This window comes from Odocoileus virginianus, chromosome X (assembly GCF_023699985.2).
Source record: "Odocoileus virginianus isolate 20LAN1187 ecotype Illinois chromosome X, Ovbor_1.2, whole genome shotgun sequence".
Taxonomy (NCBI): Eukaryota; Metazoa; Chordata; class Mammalia; order Artiodactyla; family Cervidae; genus Odocoileus; species Odocoileus virginianus.
Window position 1 is genome coordinate 10,637,867 of NC_069708.1, and position 13,353 is coordinate 10,651,219.

A 13,353-nucleotide genomic window follows, 5' to 3' on the forward strand; every position below is an offset into this window, starting at 1 on the left:
TGAGAATAGTTAACTTCAAGTGAGACTAGGTGTCATTATGGCAACACAGTATTTTAAGAGAAACCTTTTAAATTTGTATAGAGAAGAAAAAAAAAATATCGCTAGTTTCTTCCTGCTGCTTAAGAGAGATAAAAATGTCTGACACTTGCAGCCTATTTTTTTTATTTGGAGAGCCCTGGCCTTCCTGCCTGTTAAGTCAAACTAGACTGACCAAGTAAAAGACCGAAGGTTTGTGGGGTCAGGGGCCCAAAAAGTCCAGTAGGTATTCTAGAGGGGACTTCTTGAGGGTAAAGGAGTTTAGGGCTGGTATATCGAGGGCAGCACTGCCGGATGTTGAGGGTTTGAGGGAAAAGATGGAATTTGCCCCTGGTTTTTGTTGAAGGGGACCTGGGAGGTATCTTGTTTGGAGTTTCTGGAACAGGTTTCCCTTCAATATCAAATTGGGATTTACACTCTTTGGCCCAATGCATTTCTCTACAGCAGTGAGGGCAGATTTTTGGAGGTTTTTTTTTTTTTTTACTTTCTTAGGGCAGTCTTTTTTTAAAATGGTTCTTATCTCTACATGTAAAGCATCCTTCATTTCCCCTTCTTAAGGTATTTTTTGTTTTAGCTAGCATTTGCATCTTTTGAGTTTCTGATCTTATATTGCGACAAGCCTTTAAATAATGAAAAATAGTCCCTGTCTCACGAATTGGGGCTATAGCCCTTTGACATTCCTGATTTGCATTTTTATAAGCAAGTAATTTTTCTAGTTGCCTTTTAGCTTCTTCTCCAATTACTGTATGGGAAATAGCAGTTTCTAATCTAGCTAAGAAATCAGCATACATTTCATTAGGTCCCTGCAATATTTTAATGTAGCTACCTGTAGGCTCCCCTTGAGGAGGAATTCGATCCCAAACTTCACGGGCCACTGTTTTTAATTGATAATGCAACAAAGGAGGGCATCGTATTTGAGCTTTTATAGCGTCAAATTGTCCAGTGCCAGTTAACATTTCAAAAGTAATTTGGTTTTGGGAAGCGCCAGCTCGAGCATTTCTGTTAACATGATCTCTGGCTATATCTTGAAACCACATTGTCCATTGAAGATACTCTCCTGGTTTAAAGAGAGCTTTTATTAAAATTCGCCAATCATAGGGAATAAAGGTTCCAATAGAAGACACCATAGCATTTAGAATCTCTCTAGAAAAAGGCGAATGTGGGCCATACATAGTTCCAGCCTTTTTCATTTGTTGCACATGAAAAAGGTTAATACCTTCATATTGAGGTATTATCTGCCCTTGAGCCTCAACATTTCTTAAGACTGGAAAGGCAGAAAAACCATAGGCTTCAGAGACCTGTGATTGCAAAGCCAGCAATTCAGAGAGCCTCTGTTGCAAAGGGGGTAGATTATTGTTATTCAGAAAGGTGTTGTCGGTTTAAAAGGTGTCTTAAGGGAGTTGTCAGAATCTTTAGGTTTTAAGGAGGGAGAGACTTTGGGATATGTGCCCTCAGGCAGGGGAGGAGCGCTTGGAGCAACCGGGGCAGGGTTGGTAGGAAAATCTTGAAGTATCTTTTATTGTTCTAATTGGGCCTTTTGTAAGGTATCATCGTCTAATTCATACCCATGTAATAAGTGTTCTGCCTGTTGCCGAATATCAAGAGGGCTAGAATTACCTTGAAATGGCAGAATCACAGCTTCAATGAGAGCCCATAGGGGCCAGAAATCTATTGGAACTACCTTCATTAGGGAACCAAGGGTTACATTCAACCACTGTCTGAAGGCAAGCCTCTATTCTCTGGCGTGAAACCAAAAATCCCTGAACTTTAAAAAAGTGCTGATGTAAAGTAGAAAAGTGAGGGGGCTTTCCAGCCAGTTGACCCGTGTCTTAGTACTTATCGGCCTCAGTAGGCCCTGGGGTCACTCTGTCCGAAGCCACGTGTACCAGGCCCTGTTCTGGGCGCCACTTGTTGGTCCTTTAATGGGCAGGAACCTGGTGGTCTGGAGTCGACAACGAGAGAGTGAAAGAAGGAAAGAGGCTAATATTCCCTGGGTTATGCATCCAGCTTCCGCACTCCAGGGAATCATCCAGAAATAGAGAGAGATAGAGAAAAAAAGAAAGAAAGACATGGGGATCAAAGCTCTGATGGAGCAAAGGTGTTTTAATCAACATGGTGTGTGCATATATACTGTCTTACAAGGTGGTTATTCTGAGCAAAGATAAAGATTAAAATTCCAAACTTACAAAACATAAGACGGTCCCTATCAAAGAGAGAGTTGCAAACAATCACCTTTTACCATATGGCTCATTAAAAGGAAGAAGGTGCTTATCACCGTAAGGAGAAATGCCTGGATTCCTCAGTCCCTGGAAAGGCGTGCCTCTCTTAATTCTTGAATATTCAGGAATTAATAAGGGCCAGAGGGTTCCTGACAGATCCAAAACAGCACACACGAAGTCTCTTGTTAAATGCTTCCTGACAAATAAACATTTGTTAAATGAAGGAAGAGCAGGTGGGAGATAAGGAGAAAGGAAAAGACTTTATAAGGAGTGTGTGTGTGTGTGTGTGTGTGTGTGTGTTAAGGAGAAAGGAAAAGACTTTATAAGGAGTGTGTGTGTGTGTGTGAGATAAGGAGAAAGGAAAAGACTTTATAAGGAGTGTGTGTGTGTGTGTGTGTGATAAGGAGAAAGGAAAAGACTTTATAAGGAGTGTGTGTGTGTGTGTGTGTGTACATTCTAGGCATAGAAGATGATGTCAGTATCCTGGCCAAACCCCCACAGCCTATACAATTTAGAGGCATATTTGCCTGACTTTCAAATGTCAGAACCTGTATTTCTTTTTTTTCCAATTTTAAAAATTGTATTTATTTACTTTGGCCATGCTGTATGGCATGTTGGATCTTATTCCCCTGAGCAGAGATTGAACCCTTGCCCCCTGCGTTGGAAGCATGGAATCTTAACCACTGGATCACCTGGGAGGTCCTAGAACAGGCGTTTCTTTGTGTGAGGGTTTTACTAGATTGTCAGAACCCACCCCTGCTTAATTACATGGTAGTCTAGAATGCGTAGGCATTATCTTCCCCTGGAAAGTGTGTTTTCTACCTCAGAAGTTCTTCGGTGATATTAAGCTGATTAATAATGAACACTTTGTTTGCTTTCTTTGCTGCCCTGTTTGTATTTTTCACTTCCCAGCTAGAGTTTCCTGGGAATGCTGGCTGTGATAGGCTGAACAATGTTGTTGTTGAGTCACTTTGTGTCTGACCGTTTTGCAACCCCGTGGACTGTAGCCCACAGGCCCTACTCCACGGGATTTCCCATGTCAGAATACTGGAGTTGGTTGCCATTTCCTGCTCCATGGTATCTTCCTGACCCAGGGACTGAACTCACATCTCCTGCATTGCAGGCAGATTATCTACCACTGAGCCATCAGGGAAGCCCTAATAGGCTGAGTAAGTGGCCACCAAAAATAACCAATTCCAAATCTCTTAAATCTGCAAATGTTTCCTTATATGGCAAGAGAGAATTCACATATAAGATTAAGTCAATGATCTCGAGGTGGAAGATTATTGTGTATTATCTAATCGAGTCCGGGTGTAAACACACATGTCATTATTAGAGGGAGGCAGAGATAGATTTGATACAGAAGGAGAAAATTTGACCCTTGAAGCAAGATGCTACATTGTTGGCTGTGAAGTTGAAGAAAGGGGACAAGAAATAGAAGGAATGTACAGAGAGCTCTGGGGTCTGGAAAAGGCCATGAAACATTTTCCTGTGTATCCTCCAGAGGATGGCCCTGTTGGCAAGTTGTTTTCAGCCCAGTGGAACTGTTCTGAACTTTTTACCTCCAGAGTTGTACAAGACTAAATATGTGTTGGTGTAAGCTACCAAATCTGTTTTAGCAACCACAGGAATCTTAATACAGATTTTGGTACCAGGAAGTTGGGTGCAGCTGTAACAAATGCCTAAAAGAAGAAGTTCCTTTGGAATTGGATAATGGCTATAGATTGGAGTAATTTTGAGGAGGATGACAGACAAATGCTATATTACCTTGAACAGTTAATAGAAATATGAATGTTGAAAGTGCTGCTGGTGAGGGCTCAAATAGGAACACATTAGAGAAAGCCATTATTGTCATAGAGAATACCTAAATGATAATAAATAGACAATTTTTAGAAATATTGATGTTATAGATGTTGCTGGTGAAGACATTTTTCTTAAAAATTTAATTTTTTGTTGTTGATTTATAATATTGTGTTAATTTCAGGTGTATAGCAAAATGGTTCATACATGTAATCTTTTCAGATTCTTATCCCTCATACGTTATTGCAAAATATTCAGTATAGTTCCCTGTGCTATCCAGTAGGTCTTTGTTGGTTATCTATTTTATATATAGTAGTGTGTATCTGTTAATCTCAAAACTCCTAATATATCTATTCCCCTCCTTCCCCTTTGGTAACCATAGGCTTGTTTTGAAATGGTTGTTCATCTATTTCTGATTTGTATATAGGTTCATTTGTTTTGGCTTTTGGGGGGTTCCACATGTAAGCGATAGCATATGATATTTGTCTTTCTCTGTCTGACATACTTCACTCAGTATAACAATCTATAAAGCCCATCCCTGTTGCTGCAAATGACATTATTTTGTTCTTTTTAATGGCCGAGTAGCATTCCATTGTGTATATGTACCACATCTTTTTTATTCATTCACCTATTGATAGACACTTAATGTTGCTTCCATGTCTTGACTATTGTAAATAATGCTGCAGTGAACATACGGGTACATGTATCTTTTTGAATTATGGTGTTCTCTGGATATATGGCCAGGGGTGGGATTACTGGATCATATAGCAACTCTATTTTTAGTTTTTACAGAATCTCCACACTGTTCTCTATAGCGGTTGTACCAATTTACATTCCCCCGAACAGTGTAGGAAGGTTCCTTTTTTCCCACACCCTCTGCTGGTAAAGATTTGGAAGGAAAATTGGAACATGATTTTGGAAACTTGAGAGGATTCTTGTTACACAGTAGTATAAATTTTAGGTGAATTGTCTCCTGCAGTTATGTGGCAAGCAGAACTTAAAAGCAATGACTTGAAAATTTAGCTTAGAAATTAAATTGTAATTTAATTGGACAACTTAAATTGTAAGCTAAATTTTAAATAACTTGCAGTTAAATAGAGCAGATTTCCAAGATAAGTGTTGAAGGTATGCCCTTGTTTCTTCTTGCTACTAGTAGTGAAAATGGTAGAGAAAAAAAACAAATTGAGGGAAGATCTGTTAAACAAAAAGGAACTTAGAACTTAAAGATACGAGAAAGTCTCAGCCTGTCCAGTTTGCAAAAGTACATTAAAATGAAAGGATTCACTGTCAGGAAAGTGTCCTGTAGAGAAAAATATCAAGGATGTAGCTAGATATTTTTTGCTAGTTACCTCCAAGGTATCAGAATACCAGAATATATAAACAGAGGGCTCCATGAAGCAAAATGGGCTGTGACTCATCGATAACCATAGTCATCGCAGTAGAATCTAGGAATAGAGAATCTCTGAATGAGCCTTTTGTGTAAGGGCATGGATTCCTCAAGACACACATGGGAGGCTACAGGATTCTTGAGCATGTTAAATCAGCATGAACAATGCCATCTCTAACTGAAAGGATAGATAGAAGACGAAAGGAGGCTGTGGGGCTCCCAAAATTTGACAAGCACAAAACAGGCTGATAAAGCTACTCAGCTGCAAACATGTGTTCCATTCAAAATAAAGGCAAGATGATTCTGAAGGGAGAGCCCAGGGCCTAGAGGGCAGAGCTATGGTCAGGGGGTGAAGTCCTGGAGTCAGAAGGAGGAGCCTCAAGTCACAAAGAATTATTGCCAGGCCTTGAAATCTATGGAGGTTTGCCTGCTTGAATATTGAAATTGCTGGAATCAGAGAGTTCTTTCTTCTACTTTCGCTTTGGGAATTGAAATAGCAGTAACTGTTATCAGCTGTACATGAACCAGAAACAAGCAGAAACACAAACTTTGTAGAGATGACAATTCAAATGAGGAAAAAAGAAGATGAGAAGAAACATCTCTTGTGCTTTGGCTTCACCAAGGACAGCCAGGAAGAGAAATATCTGAACTTAAAGTGAGCACCAAATGCACTTTCCCTCTCTTTACAATGTTTACCGGGTTCTGATGAATCCATTAAGCATCTCATCGTAAATTCCAAAATGATCCAAAGATATTTTTCAAACTGTAAAAATCAAGACACATAATAAACTCATGTTCACCTCCAATACTTTGGCCACCTGATGCGAAGAGCTGACTCATTTGGAAAGACCCTGATGCTGGGAAAGATTGAGGGCAGGAGGAGAAGGGGATGACAGAGGATGAGATGGTTGGGTGGCCTCACCGACTCAATGGACATGAGTTTGGGTGGACTCTGGGAGCTGGTGATGGACAGGGAGGCCTGGCGTGCTGCGGTTCATGGGGTCGCAAAGAGTTGGACACGACTGAGCAACTGAACTGAACATGAGTTAAAAGACTTTATTTTACTCAGTGAAGGAATGGAAAAGTATTATAACTTGTTCCAAAGAGAAATCAAACATTGGATACAGGAATACTGATCAAGAATATTTAAATGAATGTGTACATGGAAGCAAAACTGATTTCATTACATCATGAGAAGGGGACAGTTTAATCTCTACTATACAGAATCTCTTATATGTTTGTGAGTAACCTCCAACTAACCAAAGATTGTCAAAGACCTCAAAGACAGTCCAAGTCTACAATCAGATAATGTGGTCTGGTACCCTAAAGATAGGGAAAAGTTTGCCAGGGAAACACACATCTGTACAATAGTATAGTCAAGTACACTTCCCTCGATATCAGGGGGCAATGGGGTGACCAGGTTTCTGACATGGACGTGGCTTAGCTGAGACCTGATTAGGGCACAGTGGAAACCAGTGACATCCCAAAGTTGAAGGTGTCACAGAGGTAGCCCCCTGATCAATGGGGGACTAGAGCACAGGGATAAAATGTGTTGGGCTCAGTGCACGGGTCTTAAGAGACTCAGTCCGGCAGGAAAATTAAGTAGAGCTTGATCTGCAGAAGCAAAGCCAGCCAAGAGCATGTCGGAAGAACGAAGTGAGGAGTGCTCTTACCAGACACCCTCCCATCCTGTATCCTCCCTGCTGCAGTTCCCCGTGTGCCCCTTGGACTGTCTTCTGCAAGAGGATGAATATGTCCACACCCTGAGTTCATCCAACCAGATTTCCTTCTTTTCCATGCTCAGTTATCTCACTGACTACATTCTGGCTGGATCTGGTCGGTGCTGAGGCCAATGGCGATGTGCAGGTCACTCCACAGGGTGTGGAGAGCCCGGGGGGCGACAACGTAGAACCTCATCACCACTTGACGAATGTGCCCTTCACTCTGTTTGATGAGATGCCTGGATCCAGAAGGAATGGCTGAAGCTCAATCCTCAGAGCTTGCCAGGAGCCTTCATAACCTCAGCCCAAGGCACAACTTCTCAGCTGAGGAACCCTGGCTTCTGTCATCAATAAATGGTATTAAGGTGCTTAAATCCATGTCTGTGCTTCTGACTGCTCTCTTTCTGTCATTTGTCATTGAGGCATGTGGGGGACATTGGTGGGGAGTCCTCTCATGGAGAGTGGAGTGAAAGGTGCAGTCAGGGTGGGATGCTGAAATCTGTGATTTCACGGAATGGGTTCCAGCGGTGACAGTGTCGGGAGTGATTCTGGGGGGGGTCTCTGACTGAGGTTTTGGGATGAAGACTTACTCACTGGCTCTGAGGGAATCCAGGCTGGGAGGTTGTGAAGTTGGCCGGAGAGGGGGCATGTTGAATTCCGCGAATGATGGTGGTAACTCGGGAGGGGCTACAGACCGTGATGGACAAGCTGAAGGCTTTATTAATCATGGCGAACACCTGAAAGTGGGTGATGATGACAAGGGGGATGGATGGAGAGAGTGGAAGAGCATTTGGCATGAACTTTATTATGATGGGAAATATCTAAAATCAGAGGTAATGGCAATGGGGTGAATGGAAAGGGTGGCATAGGAGTTGGCATTAAATTAATGGGTCAGTATCTTTAGATGGAGATTGAGGAGTGATGGGGAAACCATAGAGAAATACGCATAAAAGAAGTTATTGTCTGGTTTGTTTCATTTATTTATGTCATGCTTCATTCCAGAAAATATTAGTAATGTATTTTACCATGTTGGGTAATATCAGTGTTATGTTTTTGGCAGAATGTAGCCTTCTATACTCTTGTGGACAGTAGTAAATTAGCCTGGACCTGGTTCTCACTTCATTGCTGGATGCTTGGGCCTCTGTAAAAACCTCAGCCTGCTGAATTTTGTGGGGAGACAGAGAGTGAGAGTGCTGTACAGACGAGGAAGCCAGGGCTACATCTGGGAACCAGACAGTCCTCATCCTAGTTCCCTTTCTGCTCCCCTCTGTCTGGTGACACCCTCTATTTCCCTCCTTTCACTACTGATGGAAGCTTGGAGCTGGCTTATCTTTTGGCAACTTCTCAGGAGTGTCTTGAGAGTAACCATGTCGGGTGTGCTTAGAAGTTGAAGGAGTTGGTGCGTGTTTAATTGACTCTTCTTGGGATATCAATATATGTATAGTTATGGCTGATTCACATTGTATGGCAGAAACCAACACAACATTATAAAGCAAAAAGTCGCTCAGTCGTGTCCAACTCTTTGGGACCCCATGGACTATACAGTCCACGGAATTCTCCAGGCCAGAGTACTGGAGTGGGTAGCCTTTCCCTTCTCCAGGAGATCTTCCCAACCCAGGGATCAAACCCAGGTCTCCTGCATTGCAGGTGGATTCTTTACCAGCTGAGCCACAAGGGAAGCCCAATTATCCTCCAATTAAAGATAAATTTAAAAAAAAATAAAAGAAACTTTTCTCTGACTGTCAAGATGTTCACCACACAGATTTGTGAATTATTAACGAGAGCCATGGCACCCTCCGGGCATTAGTCAAGCCCCCCTCTTACTCTCCTGCTCATTTGAGTGGCCAGCAGGCCTCTCTCCAGCGACATCAGGTGGAGAGTGTCCTTTAGATGGTCATGTGAGGGCACCAGCCCTGCCACCCCGTCCCTGAAATGGAGCATCTTTGTGTCCAAGGCATGATGCCTCATCTTCCAGTGATTTTCAGACAACAGGGAGTGCCTCCAGGGTGACTGGTGCCAGGGAATCAATCATGATATTCACATCCTACCATGTTGGCTAAGTAGCTGTGTGGTTCTTGAAAGCTGTTGATTTTGGCTTATGGCTATGGCATGTTTTAGCACAAAATGTAGTCTCCAGGATACCTCACCGGAAGTCAGACCAGAAGATACATTAAGGACCAGAAATGTCATAGTATGTGGATAAGCCATGTCCAGTTAGCAGGTCTGTGTGGTCAGGGTCACCTTACAGACCATGCTGTGTCAGCACTAGTGGCCCCTGTGACACCTGCAGGGAGCCAGGCTTCTTGGGCTCTTTAGACTCTGTTTGATGACTAGGTTTGGAGGTTGAGCTTTTCTGACCTCATGTGGGCAGGCTGTGTGCAAAGTCATGTGGACAGGGGAGAATCAGGGAAAGCTGTACCGCCATCCCTTTAAGAACTCACATCTGTGCCTGTGGGTTCACAGGAGACACGGGGGCCCCGGGCAGCTTGTCCTCCAGCTAACTGCGGCACCCTACCACACCCCACTCCTCCCCAGGACCAGGGGCAGAAGGCAGGCAGAGGCTGAGAACCACTGCCCTTGGGAAAGCATGAGTCACCCAAGATTAGTCCTTTTGTGCATTTTGAAAACACGGGAAGGGGGCTTGTGAGGCATGATTTGTTCTGACTTAAGCCCTGCAGAGACCAGTGATGACCAGTGCCCTGTTGAGAGCGGGAACACTGAAACCAGTATGAGTGGGAACAGGGACTGGGGAGGGCGTGCCTGCCAAACCAGATCTGTAACCAAAATCAGTGTCAGGGCAGGCCAGGGTCAGACACCAGACACAGGTCAGCACAGGTGAAAACATCCCATGTGAGATGATGTGAGCCCATGAGTCCAGCCTGGAAAGACCTTGGAGAGTGATGTCAGCTTGCTGTTGGCGTGAACACAAGGCCTGGGAATAAGGCTGGCCTCCCTCTGAAGACAGCCTCTGAGAAGAGAGGTGTTTGAGGGCCCAGGATCCCCTGGTCCCTGAATCTGACTGGTCCTGTAGGAAGTTGCCAGAGACCACCTGACTCTTTACAAAGGGCTTTCAGAGCCTCAAAATGAGATTCAAGGAAGAGGAGACTATATGAACACCAATATAGGATGTCCCTAGAAAACAAATTACAAAGTGTCCACTTAACATACCTAATCTAGTCAGTAAATGGAATTATTAGGCCTACAGTGACTATCTTTTTAAAAATTTATTTATTTATTTTTGGCTCTGCTGGGTCTTCATTGCTGTGCACGGGCTTTCTCTAGTTGCAGCAAGCAGGGGCTTCTCTCTAGTTGTGGTGCAAGGGCTTCTCATTGCGGTGGCATCTCTTGTTGCAGAGCACAGGCTCTAGGCATGTGGACTCAGCAGTTGTGGCTCCCAGGCTCAAGTAATTGTGATTCAGTGCTCAGTTGCTCAGCAGCCTGTGGGATCTTCCTGGACCAGGGATTGAACTCGTGTCCCTGGCATTGATAGGCAGATTCTTTACCGCTGGCCCACCAGGGAAGTCCCCTACAATGACATTTTTAAAGGCAAATTCATTATCAAGCAACATTTACGAATCAAGAACTTTTTGCCTGAAAAATCTCAATTTTTTGGGTGAAAATCAAAATGTCTGACCATCCATGGCTAGAGTCCAATGAAGATGTCTGACTTCTTGAATCCATACTGGGCCTTTCCTTTCTCTGTTGTATCTCACATGTGACCCTCTTCACTCATGTACAGCATATTGCTGGCTCCTACAGATATTTGAGTTCATTGTTTCCATTGTAAATTAATTGTAAAACCACAATTTTCTGAAAGATAAAATCTTCTCAATTCAGTAAATTAGTGTAGCACTGTGCTCTTCAAATTGTTTTGGTATAGTGTCAATATTTTCTGTTACTGTGCAAGTTCGTTGCAAACAGATACAGCCTTATTTTACGTGACTAATATGAAGCTTATGTATGACACTTCACTGAAGTTCAGCCACACCTGGACTAATACATACCCTGTTCAACAGGATGATTCCACTCACCTAAGAGTTGTTGTACAGCCAGATTGCTAGAATGGTCACTAAATGCTAGCTTGTGATTTCTATAGGTCTTGTCGCTGACTAGTAGACAATAATGACCCCATGGCAGTACCCAAATCATGTTTGCAGAGCAGTGCAATAGTAAATTTGTTTCATTTTATTCTTTGAGGAATATGGTTTCAAATCTAAGGAAAGGCAATGAAGAGGCCCTTAGTTTAGTGTTTCATTCGGCATTTCTCCTTCAGAGTCCATCATAACACTCTTAAAGATACAGAATGTACTTGTATTCAAAGAATCTGTTTAACTCATGAAGGGATTGGCAGATGGTATAACAAAAGATGACCTGAAGAACAAACATGTAAGTTTTGAAGCAGAGTATTTTAAATGTGTAATTGGAGGCACGATTGGTTTTATTACAATATGAGAAGTGAGACAAATGGATCTCCCCTGGACAAGGCATTCAGTATGTCTATCAGTGACCACCAATTTACAGAGGGATGTGAACCAGTTCAAAGATAATCCAAGGCTAGGCTCAGATAAGCTGAAGTGGTGTTCCAGGGACAGGGCAGTGTTTCCATTAAAACATTCTTTTTCTCTCCATGCCCCCTGTTTGCTTATTTATTTATTTTTTACTAGACTGTTACAGTGAAATAGATAGAGTTCCCTTTAAAAAGAGGTTCCTATCACAACCATTTCTAGGCCAGTCCTGGTCAGGGCCAACTGGCCACCGATGACATCACAAAGCCTGAGCTGTCACAAAGGCAGCCCCCTGAGCAATAAGAGAGCTGAGCAAGGGGGCACAGCCAGCAGAAAGGCACTGGCATCTAGGGAGGCCCCAGCCAGCGGGATCGGTAGTCTGGGCTGATCGAGGCAACATCCAGCCGACACCATGTCTCGGGGAAGACGCCTATCGAACTGCCATCGCAGTAAGAGGCATTCTCGTTCCACCAGGGCCGAGCTGCAGCTCCCCGTGAGCCGCGTGGACCGCCTCCTGCGAGAGCGTCAGGGCACCCAGCGCCTGAGCTCAGCCACACCTGTGTTCCTGACCGCAGTCCTTGAATACCTGACGGCCAACATCCTGGACCTGGCGGGGAAGGAGGCCAGCGCCAACCACAGGGTGCGCATCAGCCCGGAACACGTGCAGAGGGCGCTGACCAACAATGAGAATCTCTGCCACCTCTTTGAGCCCAGCCCCTTCTCCTCTCAGCCCACAGCTGCACCAACCCCCTCCCAAGAAGAAGTAGGGATGCCCAGGCCCCCAAGTCCAGCCACACCTCATCAGTAGCTTCATCTCGCCCCAAACTGCCCACAGATGAGGGAGGCCTGGCCCTTTGCCATCAGCACTATTATTAAAGTGTTAATGGCTGTGCTTGTAACTGCTCGCTTTCTGTCATTTGTCCTTGAGGCGTCTGGGCGACATGGGGTGGCAGGGGGGCCCTCTCATGAGGGATGGAGGGGTGGAGTGGGTGGTCAGGGAGGGATGCTGGAATCCTGAAATCGGGGAGCGGTTTCCGATGGTGACAGGATGGTGTGTGGTCCTGGGGGCCGTCGCTGGCTGAGGTTGCGGGGCAGGACTTCCTCACTGGCTCTGAAGGAGTCTGGACCAGGGAGGTTGGGAGGTTGGCGTGGAGAGGGCCTGTTGGATTCCCAGAAGGATGGTGGTAATGGGGGAGGGGCTGAAACCCGTGAGGGAGGAGCCTAAGGCTTTATTCCTGGTGGGGACCACCTACAAGTGGGAGGTGAAGCCAAGGGGGTGATTGAAGAGGATGGCGGGGCGGTCAGTGTGAACTTAATGGGGCAGGACTTTGACATGAAGATCGAGGAGTGATGGGGAAACCATAAAGAAATACACACAAAAGGAATTACGGCCCTGTGGAGTTCATGTATTCTTTATTTTACCCTGTCTCAGTCCAAAAAAGAGACGTGAGACAGGCTTATTGGGCAGTGCTGTGACACTCTCTGTGGACGTTCATCAGATGCCGCAGGGCCCCCCCCGCTGCTCCTGGCCTGTCTACACGACTGGTCAGAGGCTGCCCAGCTGGCTTCAACAGTGGGGTCAGTGGGCCTGGGTTCGCCATCCCAGGTCACCACTTTCTGGCTGTGTGCTCTTGAACATGCATCTGTCTCCTGTGAGGAGCAGCTTCCTCACCTGTAAAACAGGG

At 44.5% G+C, this 13,353-nt stretch overlaps 2 protein-coding genes across 2 annotated transcripts in view; both read left to right on the plus strand.

Moving 5' to 3' along the window:
* The window catches only part of SYTL5 (synaptotagmin like 5), a 376,311-nt gene that overhangs the window by 207,283 nt on the left and 155,675 nt on the right, over positions 1-13,353 (plus strand). The window lies entirely within an intron of this gene.
* Positions 11,933-12,567, plus strand: LOC110142402 (histone H2A-Bbd type 1-like). Its single transcript, XM_020901546.2, has one exon. The coding sequence runs from the start codon at positions 12,081-12,083 to the stop codon at positions 12,474-12,476; it is 396 nt and encodes a 131-aa protein (XP_020757205.2). The 5' UTR covers positions 11,933-12,080; the 3' UTR covers positions 12,477-12,567.

Coding starts and splice junctions, on each gene's coding strand:
- LOC110142402 (XM_020901546.2), top strand. CDS start 12,081: ATGTCTCGGGGAAGACGCCTATCGAACTGCCATCGCAGTAAGAGGCAT.